The sequence below is a fragment of the Danio rerio genome, chromosome 9 (assembly GCF_052040795.2).
Source record: "Danio rerio strain M-AB ecotype USA chromosome 9, GRCz13ab, whole genome shotgun sequence".
Classification (NCBI taxonomy): Eukaryota; Metazoa; Chordata; class Actinopteri; order Cypriniformes; family Danionidae; genus Danio; species Danio rerio.
Genome location: NC_141029.1, coordinates 23,447,903 through 23,463,312, shown reverse-complemented (window position 1 = coordinate 23,463,312; position 15,410 = coordinate 23,447,903). Strand labels below are relative to the sequence as shown.

The 15,410-nt window shown below is 37.5% G+C and overlaps 1 protein-coding gene across 17 annotated transcripts in view; it reads right to left on the bottom strand.

Moving 5' to 3' along the window:
- arhgef7a (Rho guanine nucleotide exchange factor 7a) overlaps positions 1–15,410 on the bottom strand; it is a 180,189-nt gene that overhangs the window by 145,586 nt on the left and 19,193 nt on the right. For 6 of the 17 annotated variants that reach the window (XR_015498835.1, XR_015498834.1, XR_015498836.1 and 3 more), the window contains exons 9-21: positions 14,133–14,255; positions 13,908–14,046; positions 13,771–13,830; positions 13,500–13,646; positions 11,868–11,954; positions 11,622–11,700; positions 11,383–11,522; positions 10,394–10,615; positions 8,943–9,036; positions 8,772–8,861; positions 6,473–6,572; positions 6,269–6,323; positions 5,680–6,162 (exon numbers count right to left, since the gene is read on the bottom strand). Coding sequence is in view for 8 of the 17 variants with exons in the window: in XM_087266501.1 (XP_087122627.1) it covers positions 6,040–6,162; positions 6,269–6,323; positions 6,473–6,572; positions 8,197–8,367; positions 8,772–8,861; positions 8,943–9,036; positions 10,394–10,615; positions 11,383–11,522; positions 11,622–11,700; positions 11,868–11,954; positions 13,500–13,646; positions 13,771–13,830; positions 13,908–14,046; positions 14,133–14,255 (1,630 nt within the window). In the remaining 9 variants the exon portion in view is untranslated. 17 annotated transcript variants of the gene reach the window in all.

Below are 15,410 nucleotides of genomic sequence, written 5' to 3'. Positions count from 1 at the left end.
TCAAAACTGTTTGAGTTTTTTATATTGTTTAACACAAAGACAAAGTATTTTGAATGATGATGGAAACCTGTAGCCATTTAAATATTTATCCCAATATGGATGCCAATGGCTAACAGTTGTCTTGAGGAGTTAATTCTGAGAAAAGTTTTATTTGGTGTGAACTGTCCTTTGATGGCAAAGTTACAAATGCAGCCAATGATTCAGTCTCATTCTGTTCAAAATCTGATCTCAGGTATGGTGTTCTCTCGAACAACATGCAATATCTCTGCTGAAAAGCATGCAATGGAGGTACATGAGGCCGAGAATATAAAAGCTCCTGCTTGTGTTTTTAGGGGTTTGTGTCGAAGTTAAGATATGACAGAATGTTAACGTGTAGATTAACTAACGTTATCCCTTAACACCATAACACGATTTAGGTATTTCGCTTAAAGAACCAATTACAACAATTGTACACGTTAGTACAAATGTTCCCTTGAGAACACAATTCAACAGTAGGCTAATAGTTGTCCCCTGCGTCAATTAACTGTTAACTTAGCCATGGACATATTATAGTAAAACGTTGACAACTTTGTTGACGTTTTATTAAACGTTTTACTTTTATTAACGTTAAATTCGAACTGATGACAGTAGAAAAGAGTTCATATAGTAGATACTACGTGAAACACTGTTATACGATTTGTGTGTGTGTGTGTGTGTGTGTGTGTGTGTGTGTGTGTGTAGTTAAAATACCTCAATAAGCTGCATGGTGATTCATAATCATAACCAACATCATAATCGTCAAACACCATAATGTGGTGGTGTACAACAGCATTTACATACAAAAAACAGGGATTTGTGTTTATAAATAATAAAAAAAAATGGCACAGGGCCCGTTCAAAAAGCATTACTTGCCTGTGTAGTAAGTTCGTCTCAAAGTTGAGGTTGTTTTACCCCTAACGTATTTTCCGATTTCAACCTGCTGCCGCGCTTTTTTTTAGTGTAATGTTATTATGGCTTCTCTTCTTCGATTTTCTCATAGAGCAAAGCTGCCATCTGCTGTTGAGCTGTAGTACTACAGTCATTTCAGCTTCGAAAACAACTGACTGACAGGTAGGACCAGGCAGCTGATTTATATGGTTATACTATGAAGATTAAGAAAATAATAACACGTCGTTGACAAGTTCGACGTACAGGTTAAGCGGTGACTGGAAAATGGTGTTCGAGACCTTTAGGCGTAACCGTCGTTGACTCGTAAACGTGCACGTGCTTATTTAGAATTAATCAAGCTCGGTTTTAAAACTATTTCATGAGTTGTCATCTAAAAGTTTGCCAAGTTGTTTAATGTATGAAAACTGTACGAGTGGAGGAAGATATTATCCTCCTCTAAATGGCTGTTATCAAAAAAGGTGTTTTGCTGGCACTTATTTTAAGTAGCTGCTTCTGCTAAGCGAATTAAATGAACTTATTTTCTTCTGTAATTTACCCTCTTAATCGCCCAATTAGTTGACAAACTCCTTTAACAACTCCGAAAATTAGCTTTTTTAAGCTAATCTTTACACAAGCCACAAACCTCTCAATATTACCACAACAGTTAAAGACTCACGTACTGTTGATAGCTGGTGATTTATTTGAGTGTCATCAAGCAGCACCAGAAGTTCTGCTATATTTATATATTTTTTAAATCCTGTTTTTCCACTCAGAAAATGACATTTTAAAGTTTGTCTTCATGGCACAAGTTGTAGATGTAGCTGTAAATTCCAATCATGTTTATTCAAAATGTCGTGGCACGGTGGCATACCTTAATTCAAAGTCATGAGTTTATTTTAAAAAGTAACTTACGACGGAAACAGCCTCGTCAAAACCTGTCAATATATTTAACTCCATGAATAATGTCAAAGCAGAGGAGAAAAGAAAATGATGGAATTTAAGCAACCAATTTTGCCGTTTCATGTTGAAAAACTGACAGAAAAGACATCCAGGTCCACCAAAAGAGCTGCATTAATCCCTTATAAGCGAGAACACAGTTTTTCCTCAGGTTTGTGGTAATCCAAGTTCAAGTACAAATCCAAGTTGCTGTAGTCCATTTGCCCTTTGCCCTCCGCGACACATTCCTCATGGTTCAGATAATCCACTACTTTTTCCAAGAGAGACGAGTTTGGGAGCAGAATCCACAACACCAGCCAGAAGTTTTCCAGAATATAAACCTTTGCTCAGAGGAAAAAGGAGCAAAAAAGCAGTTGAAAAACTTGACAGGTCAAGGCACAGGAAGAGCGAGAGGCCTTTGAGAAAGGTCAAAATGAGAAAAGTTGCAAGAAATAAGCAAACAAGGAAGAGCATGAGGAAAATGAGAAGACCACATCAGGAGCATGAGAGAAATAGAGAGAGAGAGACGAAGAGAAACTGGTGGTTACCAGAACCACCCACTGTGAAGACTGCAAATGAAGAGTCCAGGACCAATCCTTCCCTCCCCTCATTCACAAAGCCATAGTCCTGCACTGCCTTCTAGCCTTTCCACAGCATGAATATATTACTAGCCACACAATGACGTTGCTTATTGTTTATGAATTACCGGCCTGCCTGACAACAAAGGCTATTTTCATAAGAAAACTCTAATTCATTTCAGTTCCTATTTGATTAGAGGCAGAAGAAAAGAAGCCCTTCGGTCATAGCCCCCAGAGGACTGTTTTTATTCAGTCCGTATGAATAGGGCTTTATTGCTCTTCTTTTCAAAAGCTGACGGGGAAAAGCTTTTAGAGTTAAACATTGACGAAAAATTATTGGGCGGCTGTTTTTGTGCAATAACAAACCCCTTCAAAAGGACACTGAGCTCTTATCCTTCCACCACTCACTCACTCTTTTCTCTTTCTTTTTTGGCAAATTGTAAAGCCTGGAAATTAATGACAGACAGTAGCAAAAGAGGGAGAGGGAGAGAGAGCAAAAGAGAGAGACCAGCTCAGCTACAATGCATGTCAAATCTAAATGATCACAGGCTACTGAATAGACCAAAGGAGAGAAAGAAAGGGAGAGACAGGGTCTTAGACAAGCATGCGTGTGCGTGTGTGTCTATGGACTGGTCAAAAGCTAATTGATTCCATGTCCACTGAGTCCAAGTCATCCCTTTCGCATTTCAACAACAGGTAACTGCATGATAATACCTGGAAGTCAAACTTTTTGCACTGTTTCCTAAACTTGCACTTCAAAGCAACATGAATATCATTAACGCAGGTTTAAAGCATCTTTTGTGTCCTTTCCACAAAACAGCGTCTCTGAAAACGACACCCGTCTTCCAAACTCGATATGCTGCAAAAAAGCAAAGCGAACCTCAGAGAACAAAAATGAAAAGGCCAACCTGGCATTTATCAGCGGGTTTTATCTATACACTAAAGGATAAATCAGGATAAATCAGGGCTTCCTTTTATCAGGAGGGCATTATGCTCCTTTGTATTTATGCAGGAATATTTAACAGGAGACAAAAGGTGACTTTCTCCTTATTCATCTGCGAACAAGGCAATGCTGGCATTCTGAAAAGCCTGACATTTGAGCTTTTTGCCAACACCAGCAAAATTATATCCTTTCCATTGTAAATCAATGAAGTAGAATCATCGCCCACAAAGGGACTAGATTGCCTTGTCACTGTAATAGAGCCTGGTGCATGCACAACCTTCACCCAGAACTGTTGTGTGCCGACGAAAGACATAAAGGGCATAAAGTCACCCTTGTCGTTATGCCCTTCCCCTTGATGGAGTACAGAAACCTAACTTTAACTTTAAGACTTGTAAAATACTAATACTAAACACTTTATAAAGGGCAGCACGGTGGCTCAGTGGTTAGCACTCTCACCACGCAACAAAATAGTCGCTGGTTTGAGTCCCAGTTGGGCCAGTTGACATTTCTGTGTGGAGTTTGCATGTTCTCCTCGTGTTCATGTGGGTTTCCCACACAGTCGAAAGACATGCGCTATAAGTGAATTGAATAAACTAAATTGTGCAAGTGTGTATGGGTATTTCCCGGTAATAGGTCACATAGATCACACATAGAAGGTAAATCGCATCATCAAGACATGGGCTATTTATAATTGCAGCAAACCATTTGGAAGCATTAAAAGTGTCCAAGAAGATGTCCAAAATCTTTACACGCATTGACCCAGAAACTGTTTAGATGCAGGTCACTGATGAGAAAATGTCAGATGTTTACAGTATGATGACCCAAATGGCCTCAAACACTCAGCAGGCACAATACATCAACATGACATAAGATTGACGTTGTACCCCAACGTCATGGGGACATAGCATTTTGTTTATACATGAAAATAGTATTGACATTAGAGCCCATTGTCAGGCCGATGTCAACATTCAACCTAAAATCATCCAAATATCAATGTCTAATGATGTTACAGCTTGATGCTGTGTGGACGATACCACTATGATGTCTTTCAGATGTTGGATTCTGGTTGCCATACCTGATGAATGAATGTCAGTATTTGACATCAATATGACGTTGGTTTAAGATATTGCCTCGACGCTGGATTTTTGTTACTTTCTAACACAAGATAAAATCAAACAAATATCAACATCATTTGATCGTTATTAGACATCAAAATAATGTTGTGCTTAAAGGCGGGCTAGACATTGAATTTAGGTCATCTGGCATCACAATATAAATCTAACCTAATATTAACGTCTTATGATGTTGTTTGCCTGCTGGGCAATAACTAAATGCACTACAGAATGTTACGTTTACACACATCAACAAATTAGATGTAAATGCCTCAGCTTTTTAGTCATGCATCAGTAATACTCACAACTCTTGAGTACTTTTGAAAGGGCTACTTTTTACTCATACTTTAAGGAATATTTACAACAAATGCTTTTAATCTGCTTGCACTACATGTTTAAGCAAGTAATGGTACTCTTTCCACCACAGAACAATAGTTTATATATCAAGTAATCATGTCAGGCATATTTAAAACAAGAATCATTTGATGCCATAAAAACAAACTATTTAAGTCAATATACTATTTAATATAATTTTTAATAAATGACTCAAGTAATGTTATGTTGATGAAAAGGGTAAAAAAAAGGCTTGTCTTTGACCCACATATTGTTTATGATCAAGTTTGTTTGTTCCATTTAAACTGAACAGATGCAACCGAAGAAGCAAATAAACTGTCTTTATTTACAGAATTAATTTACAGTAACATGGATCTGAGATAAAGAACACTAAATAAATATCCTACATGAATTCAGATGAGGTTATTTTGTAAGAGCTATAAGGAATAAATGTCAAGTACAGTATAAAGTCACAGATAGTGAAGTTCATAAATAAGAGGTTGGCGTATGCTTTGGTCACGCAAAATATAAATGACACTGCAATGTACATCATAACTGGAATCATCGGGGAGGGGATAAAAGCTTTTTTCACAGGTATGATGGATATATAGAATTCCCGTCACAGCTTGAGTCACAATGGCACCTAAAATATGCACTGACACACATATAAGCTTCATGTTCCACATTCAAAAAAATAGTGCGGCTCTTGCTTTGCTGTTTGCACACACTGTTGAAATAATAATTAAATATCAACATCTGCATGTAAACAATTAAATGGAATGGAGAAAGTTCACATCATGAAAGTATTCACAGAGTAAAAATTTTAAATCAGTGTGCATCTAAATAAAAGCCATTTAAAAACCACAAGTACCTGTAAAATCTGATGATCTCTTGAACTCTTGTAGTGATAAAGGTAATTTTGTAGAAAAACAGGACACTCTCGATCCCAAACTGACTAAGGAACTGTCCTTCTCAGCACCTATCATCAGGTGGAAGACAAATTCAACAGATAACATTCATGCCGCCTGATGCGATCATGATTGTTAAGCAATAAAATTAGTGTTTTTCAATTTTTAGAGCCGTATTAGATTCAACACGTAACATTTTTATGCTACTGCAGACTCATATTAACCCATGTCCATGATAAAGGTAAATTTATATGACCAATAAGGGCTTCCAGGTCATTTATCCAGTTTAAAATAAGAAACCTGTAGTAAGAGGGCAGCTAATATCATAAATTTGTCTCATCCCAAGAAGGATCATTCATATTCTTTAGCATTTTTTTAACGATCCTTTCCAAATCTTTCCGAGCTCTCTGTTCTTCCTCCAGGGATTTTTTCATTTTTTTATAGTCCTGTTGAAAGGTTAAAATCTGTTAACTAGGAAACAGACATATCAATGTTTTCTATTTTAATACACATATACAATTAAAAACATCATAGAACCCTCTCAACACTCACCTGTTTAAGTTCTTGTACTTCATCTCTCAGAGCATAAACAACATCAACAAGACTCCTAAGGAAAAAAAATAATATTTAATGTCATTAAATATTTTTTATGCGTAAGCTCTTGAATATGTTCCCTTGACAAACAACCATCTTCTTTACATATATTATAAAGCCTCTTCTGAGTGTGGACAAATATGTACGATAAATATGTCTTACTTCTCCTCCAGAAGAGTCTGACCGTTACTCTTCAACTCGTCTACACTGAACTTCTCGTCGCCAGGAACTATCAATGCTGGACTGCCATCTTTCCACTGTCCTGTTTCAAAAGAAAAGCCCCGCAAATTGATTTCAGCTAGTTTAGTTTAGTTGGACTTATCGATTAGCTCAGTACAGGACCACTGTGCCCCAAAAATGATTTGGACTGGATCAAACTTACACAGGACTGTGCGTGAGTGAGACAGGAGTTAGTCATGCAGAGAGGGATCATCCAAGGAAAATAAAAACATTCAGAAGAAGAAGAGAAAAAAAAGGACCAAGGGGTTTCTTGAAGGGTGGTCAAACTGAAACTTTCCTCAACCACACAAAAAATCAAAACACCTGTAAACAATACAACACCAAAAACCGCTAAATAAAACCAAACAGAAATCAATACCATTCAATGAAAAGGAACACTTTTGTTCCAAGAGATCAATTCCTGAAAGGATAAACATACTGTACAAAACAACCCAAGATTTATTTCAAATGTATATTACAATGTTTGTGGCATGTTGTCATATATTTGACTCTGCATATATATAACAAACACATTAATAATGTCTTCAAACCACGTAAACATCACTTAAGTATCTCTGTTGAAGGATTTTAAGAATATCTGCATGAAACAACCGACAAAAAAGTAGTAAATATTCACATTTTCTTCTTGTTCATATATTTTTTAAACCACAGAATAGAACTTGGTCACAAGGAATCACATAACAAGAGGAACTATACTCTTTGTCATTCTTGAAATAATTGGCAAGTCGGTTTTCTTCGTCTCAGAAACGAGTCATACATAAGAGAAAAGCATCAAACACTGAGGCTTTGACAGAGTCTTGAATGAATGGTGAAGAACCCTTGACTAGTACCATCCACACACCTGATTTAAATGGAATAGAATTTCAACCAACATTAAATTCAACCTTTTTTTGTAAACTTCCATACTTTTCACTATAGACACCACTGTAAACTTACATGTTAGATACAAGCATACAAAAAGTTCAAAATACATTTACAAATTGAAAATAAATACATTTATGTCACACAATTATGAACAAAACGTCGTCAGTAATACTGTCCGAGGTGCCATCTGAGATCCATAAATATGAATTTCATGAACTCATTTATTCAGCTCAATCTAATTGTCACATTCAGTAAACAGAGTCCAAGTAAATACCACATATTTCAGATGAATGACAATACTCTAATATTTACAGACATTGTAAGAGATTTATAATCTTTTCTCTTCTTTTACAGCAGAATCTCTCCATGTTGCCTTCTGAGTGCATTATACCCTCAACAGCATTAATAATTCAATACTTAAGGGAATGAAGGAATACAAACATTTTTAAAGGACACTTAAATAAATACTGTATGCGATGCAAACAACGTAAAAAAAAAAGTTGTGTGAGGTTTGTGGTTCTGGGGAGTTGAGATGTCAAGGCAACAGGGAACTGCTTTGGGAAAGTGCATACAGTATATATGCAGAAAATGATGAGGTGTGATTAAAACAACACTAATAGATAGATAAATAAATAAATATAAAAATGACCAAAATAAATATGCATCATGACAGGGCATCGAATAAATACATAAATAAATAAATAGTTTTAAATAAATATCAAGTCATTTGAAATAGGAGTGAGGGGGAGATTAATTTTGGTGGGAGATGTAGGAGCTCTTACGGGTAACAGAGCCCATCCTGTAACTGTGGGCCGTCCATATACTGTCATAATCAGAGTCCTCTGAGAGGTCAGAAGTGGCCTCGGGCCTCGAGATACTGCTACGGCGGCCCAGAGAATCCGCGCTGGACTGATCCAAAACGTGGTTGTGCATGAGATCAGTGCCTTGCCATGCTGAGGAGGCCGTCCGGTCACGGATGAGAGGGGCGTTAAATCATATGAATGAAGGGGGAAGGGAGGATTGCAAATGGAGGTGGAAGGAAATAAAATGGGGCCGACCACATAGATGAAAGAACCAATAATAACCAGATAGAATGAAGATGTTTTTCAGATTAAAATAAAAGATGCATGAAGATGTCGTAATGAAAATATGGGGAATGGGGTCATGATAAATGAACATTAAGTAATGATGAGGAAAAAAGAGAGAGGACATTGTTATAAGAAATCCAGGAAAACCTTGTTAAGATCAAGACTTCAGTTTCAAGATTTCTATGTTAACATATAGAAAAGTAGGTAAGAATGAGAAATGTTTTAGAGGAAAAGAGACGGATGTGTGTGGGGCCTTGGACAGGACTTACTTGAGTTTAGAGTTTGTCTGGTTTTGGCACTCGTGCAGTAGGCCTCGATCACTTTCAGGATTTGAGCGTCCTCCTCTAGAGCTACAGTACCTGCCCGGATCAGAGGTTACGTTAGACTCGCCATCTTTCAGAAACTAGTTACCAATGACCTTATCAAACCATCCGTCTTACTCTTCCTTAGCGCAAACTCCTCGTCAGACGGCTTCCTCTCAGGCTTTCTCTTGGGCAGCAGCTTCTTCATAGTCTTGGGGCTTTTACTGAGGTCCTAAAGGAAGAAAAGAAAGTGAAAAATCCCACAGAGGAAGGTGAAAATTAGATTTTTTTAACATAATTAGGTGCTGCTTGTCAATCAGACAAAGCTTTTATGTTTGCTCTTGCTGTCAATTGTGGGAAAAATTATTGATAAAAGTGTCATAATAAACCGCTGTGAGTTTAACTCCTGGTGCTGGGTGATGCGTGTGTAAGTGAGGTAATATTAATCGTCTTCCTACAGATGTGGCAATAAGACTCGCAGCTATTGCCAATAAGCCAGTCTTTAAATCTTGAGTCCTCCAGCCAGAGGTTCGAAAACCATTTACTTCAAATTCATTTGCTCCCTTTTACATCCCCGTGGACACCCTGTGTAAATATTTCAATTTCTTCATTAACTTATGCATTAAAGACAGCTATAATTGTAAAATTACATTTCATATAATTAAAACATATTAATTTTGCTGTTGTCTATGTGCAACTAATATTACAAAAGAGTGATTCAACAGCTTCTATTCTAAAAACCTGTGGTTTGGTAGAAGTGTCTTTATTTTATTTTCTACTTTTTCAAGCTGTTCTGAAATAAAAATGCTTATAATTTTCAGGATTTTTTTATCACCATATTACCAAAATGTATGTAAATGCAAGAAGAAAAATTAATAAAATAAAAGAATTAAAATCCAAATTTTATACTTCTCAAACCAAAGTTATGCCCTTGAGCTTTTGCATTAGTGGCATCTGGTCTCAGGTGATTTATAAAAAAATTTGCTTTTTCTGAATGAACAAAACGAGCCCTGAAAATAATTATAGGATGTAATAAGGGTAAACTGATCACTTAGTGGTCACGGACATCACTCATCACTTAAATGAGGGTAAAGTGATGAGTTATTGACATTTTAGCACGTCAGCCCATACTCTAATTTGATTTAACTTTAGAAATGTAGAAAAAGAGATCCAACTGGAAAGAAACACATTTTTTTCTGTTCATGCAGGTCATTTATTGGTTATGGAAGCCCTTTGTCAGTGGTTAAATAAACAGCTATTACAAAACCTATTAGGTTGTCGGTTAATACTTAAATCAAGCTATCATGTTAACTTTTATCAGCAGGCTGAGTGGAATCAGGATGTTTACTAACATTAAACAATAGCTTCCATATGTCAACTTTTTTAAACATAACTGAAAAATGCAAATATATACGAGCCTTAACTGGGTTCTAAAAGCGTAGAAATAATTTAGTTAGCCTAAGAGGTGTGTAATTAGTATAAAAATTGTGACTATTATATCAAAGCAAATGTTAGAAAGTAATAATTTTTACATTTTATAATAATATTTGCATACCTAATTTTAAATTTGTAAGTGGAAGTTACAATACCTCTTTATAACAGAGAGCAGCTGAGGGCCTGAGTGGAGGCGCTGGACGCAAGCAACTCAGGCTCCAGGGCTTCTGGGTTTTTGGGGGCTCCAGTGGACCCCACATCATGGTGCTATGAGGGGTCCCATGAGAGGAGGGGTGTGGTAGGGTGTGGTAAGCAGGAGCCACAGTTAGGCCCCGGCTTTCTCCATGTCTGGAGGGCGTCAGAGGGTGAGACGGGAGCTAGAGAAGTAAGATTTTGACAGTTAAGTGAATGATATTAGGCCACATTTTACAGTAGAATCAAACTAATGGAAGGATTAAATATATTACCCTACACTTGAAGGGGTAGTTCTCCAGAAAGTTTACTGTTAATTTTGTCCTTACAAGATGTAAAGTAGATGGGTTTTTTTTCTCCAGAACAACATTTAAGATGATTTTTAGATTGATCCATATATGCAAGTCAAAGGCTACTGGCACTTTGAGAATCAATCAATTGAATCAAATTATTATTTGTGAAGCAAAACGATCAGCGTTTGCAAAAGCTTTAAATTGTTATAATGTTGTTAGTTATGTTATATAATGTAATGCATTTAGTATATAATCTAAATAATGTTACAACGAATCAGTTTTAGTTTATAAGACATGAATGTATAGTCAGGAGCCATGTCTATTAGTTTTAATAAGGTATTCATTTTGTTTGGACTCTAGACGAGATCTTCAGTTTCAGCTAAAAATCTTGTATAATGCTGTAATGAAGAACAAAGTCCCCTACATCTTGGATAATATCAGCTTATTTCCAATTATGGGTGAACTATTCCTTTAATATTGTGTAAATCTCTTTGTATCTGTTTTACAAATATGAACAGTTGTTTTACTTTCCGAACAGCAGAAATAGACAAAACAAATAATAAAATTGTAAATGTGTCAGATCTGTACTATTTATATTTACAATCCTTATATACTATGCATCTATGTGTCTCAGATGCTATGTTAACTAGCCGACTCACTGTGTGGCAGGGGACAGTGAGGGGTTTCATGCTGGGTGCCGCCATGGTGGTGTGTTTGGTCTGTCGATTCAGATGCTCAAGCCAGTCGTGCAAATCCTGCTTGTTATAGCAGATCACCTGAAGCCTCTCAAACATGCTTCCTATTGGAGGAAAAGGTACAAGCACAGTCAATGAAAGACCACGAATGATCAAAAACACTTGATTGTGTAAAAAAAAAATATGAGTCAGCGTGTTCTCACCCGAGAGCTCAAAAGCATTTTTATGACTCTCACAGTCTTCTAATGGGGTCACAGTCATCCCACTCAAAGGTAGCTTGCCCTGAGAAAAACAAAGCAGACGTTTCTCTTTGTGCTGGAGGCACAAGTGCCTTTTCACATGCGTGTTGAAAGTCTGTAGTTTGAGTGGATTTTAGAGGGTGGTGGAGTGGGACATTGAGATTTATTTGGCTGTGTAGTAATCAGTTCTGACAGCAGCTGCTTTCTGACCTGGTAGATGAAGCCACTCATCCTTGGACTGGCGGACAGGATGAGCAAAACATGAGGAAATAGCAAAAGGTAACGCTCATTCTTCTCCTGGAAAAAAAATTAATAGTTTTATGTATATCGATAGAACACAGTGACAGTAACTGGAAATTAAGACTGAAGGGACTGAAAAATTGACAATTATCTGAAATATGGTCTTTTAATTTTTGGCTTTAAAGGGCACCTATTTTACCCCTTTTTCAAGATTTAAGGTAAGTCTTTTGTGTCTCCTGTAGCTGTTTTTGTTGCCTGTGCCTTTAATGCTAGTTCTCCCCGCCCACTGTTCCCACATGCCTGTCAGTGTGTGCCTCAATCTCCACCTCGACTGCGTCAGATAAACAGCACAGTGACAGACATGACGGAAGCAGATATCACTTAACATTTGTGAGAAATACTACAGTAAAAAAAAACTTTCCCAATGATTATTTGATGTATTTGTTGTGGAGTTGCAAAGATGAGGCACACAGAATGTCGTTACAAAGTTCACCCACGCACACACAGACACACACACACACACAGCGGACACTCACACACATCGCGTGTTTACTTTTTTTTCACAGCAATTGTGACAGGATACATGTTAATATCCACTGCTGTATGGATATCCATAATGTTAATGTACAAAATAAACCCGACAATGTAAACAAACTGGGAATGAAGTGTCTTTTATAGTTGTACTGACATGCAGCTGTGGTGTTAAAGACAGTAAAATCACTTTAATTCAATACAAACAAGCACTGTTAAAACTCATTCTTGATCACATTTGATGATGACTGATGATTACAGAGAGCTGAACAGATATTTTATTCCAGGTTGCTTTGTGCACATCCTGTCTTGTTGATATAATTATACACGTTACTACCGAGACATGTTAATACGCCGCAGTCAATTAATTCGGTGGGCGTGGAATCTGCACTCCTACGTCACGTTTCAGTCGGGCTCAAAATGGGAGGGATTTGAATCCTTTGGATTTTAACATCAGGAAATGATGAAAAAAAAACTTAATGTCTTTGTATTACCCCAATATGACTGTGAACACAGTAGACCTACACAGTTCTGTCCCAACAGCTTACAAAAGACGATTTTCATCATAGGTGCCCTCTAAAAATAACTTTATGATACTTTAAGGTTTTGCTCTGTAATGAAAATTAGACATACTCCTGTAAAAACCTGAATTTTGAAGCTCATGTGTGCATTTTATAAAACATTTGTAATAATAAAAATAATAATACAATTTTAATAAAATTAACAATAATTTAAACTTTTGAAAGAAGTGGATATAAACATCTGGGGTGCAAGTCTGTATTATTACCAGACAGTATTTTTCTCGTAAATTGAAAAAAAAAAAAAAAACACATTATAAGACCCCATGTGTAAATCTCGAAGGCACCCACAGCAAATTATTCTTTTAGGTTTTAACGTCATTCTTGCACCACTCTATTCAGATAACTAAAATGAAGTCAAATTTGCAGCAAGCATACATGAACAAATTGTTCATAATCTGATATAAGCCCTCCATTTAGTGTAAAACAATGAATTTCATGCTGACTTTATTGTCTGATTTTGGTCAAATAAGTAGATGTGGTGCTGTCCCACCTCACAGCCGTGGTTCTGTACCATGGCCTGACTCATATACAGTACTGAACCCAATGTCTTGATGTCCTCGCCCTCCCAGAGGCGAATGGTCTCTGCCAGGATCTGAAGCTCCAGCTCCTTGCGTTTCCGCACCTCCTGACATTGTGCCTGTAAACCACAGCAAGACGATGCTTTACAAAGGCTAGCTTCCATAGATAAGCGTATACCAAACTCTAGCAGCAAAACCAGGACACCAGTCTGCTTTAGATAACTAGGCACAGTTGACACTCACAGAGAGATTCTTGAAGGCGGTCATACATTTCTGAATTTCTGTCCTGTCTGGATGACCCTCCTGAAAGAAGACATAGATACAGTGAAAAGCTGTTAATCTTTAAAGCTCCACAAAGACACACACTCTCTCTCTTCTACCTCCATGTGTCTCTCCAGCTCCTTCAGTAACGTGGGATATCTGTCCAGCCTCATAAAGGGTTTGCTGAGGCCCGAGGTCAGTGTGAGAATACCAGGTACAGATGCACCCCTGGCCTCCATGAACTCCCCAAGTTCTTCACTGTGGGGACAAAAATGAGACATTAACCCTTATTACACCAGAGGAGGGTCTGTGTGTGGAAATCAGAGCACAGTAGGGTGGCATACCTGTGAACGGTGAGAACATTGACTGTCGATGGATGGTTGGAGCAGTAAGACACATTAAGAGACCTTATCTGAGGCATGAGGTTGAGAAAGAAGCCTCCCACCTTCTGCTGCAGCTCTGGAAGCCTGAATCACACAACATTGAGGAGAATCAGAACAAATACTACTACATTCTTCTCGAGTTCGGGCTTTATTCTAGGGCTGAACACTATTGGAAAAATTTGACATTGCAATATTTATTTCCCTGCAATATATATTGTGATATAAATACAAGTTCAACAGATGACTTAAATACAGGGTATATACAGTAATCAGAGATTGAAATTCAATACCTTTTAAGACCTGTTTTAGGAGTCTTTGCACACATTTTAAGACCTCATCACCACTTCCGGTTTCAACCAGTAACATTGCTGACATTTTAACTTGCAGTATATTTACTAAATATTGATTGCAAGAAACGAATCCTAAACTGAAACTGTATTTATATACTGAATAAAATGTTAATCCAGCAGGTGACACCATTACAGCAGCAGGAATAACAGTGTTTCCCTGGTTACTGCAGTAAACAAAGCAGCGGTGTCAAATCCAGGAAAGCAGAATCACAGCATCCCAACATTCAAAGACTAAATCCGGGTAAACTTTAACATACTGATACTGAATTTAACACCTTGTAAAATAGCATAAGACATTTTAATACGTTTTAAGGGCCTTAAATTTCTCTAAATTGATTTCATTCATTCATTCACTTTCTTGTCGGCTTAGTCCCTTTATTAATCCGGGGTCGCCACAGCGGAATGAACTGCCAACTTATCCAGCAAGTTTTTACGCAGCAGATGCCCTTCCAGCCGCTACCCATCTCTGGGAAACATCCACACACACGTTCACACACGCACTCATACACTACGGACAATTTAACCTACCCAATTCACCTGTACCGCATGTCTTTAAACTGTGGGAGAAACCAGAGCACCCGGAGGAAACCCACGCGAACAAAGGGAGAACATGCAAACTCCACACAGAAACGCCAACTGAGCTGAGGCTCGAACCAGCGACCCAGCGACCTTCTTGCTGTGAGGCGACAGCACTACCTACTGCGCCACTACTTTGCCCTCTAAATTGATTCATGAATTTTTAAGACTTTTTAGCACCCTGCGGACAACCTGAAATAGCTCTATTAGCAAAGTCGTTGCTTTAGATGGATTGGGATGATTTTGTAGGGGTGTGAAATATAAATATTTTGTAATCTATTTCATACATATGATAAACAAACTACAGTCATAA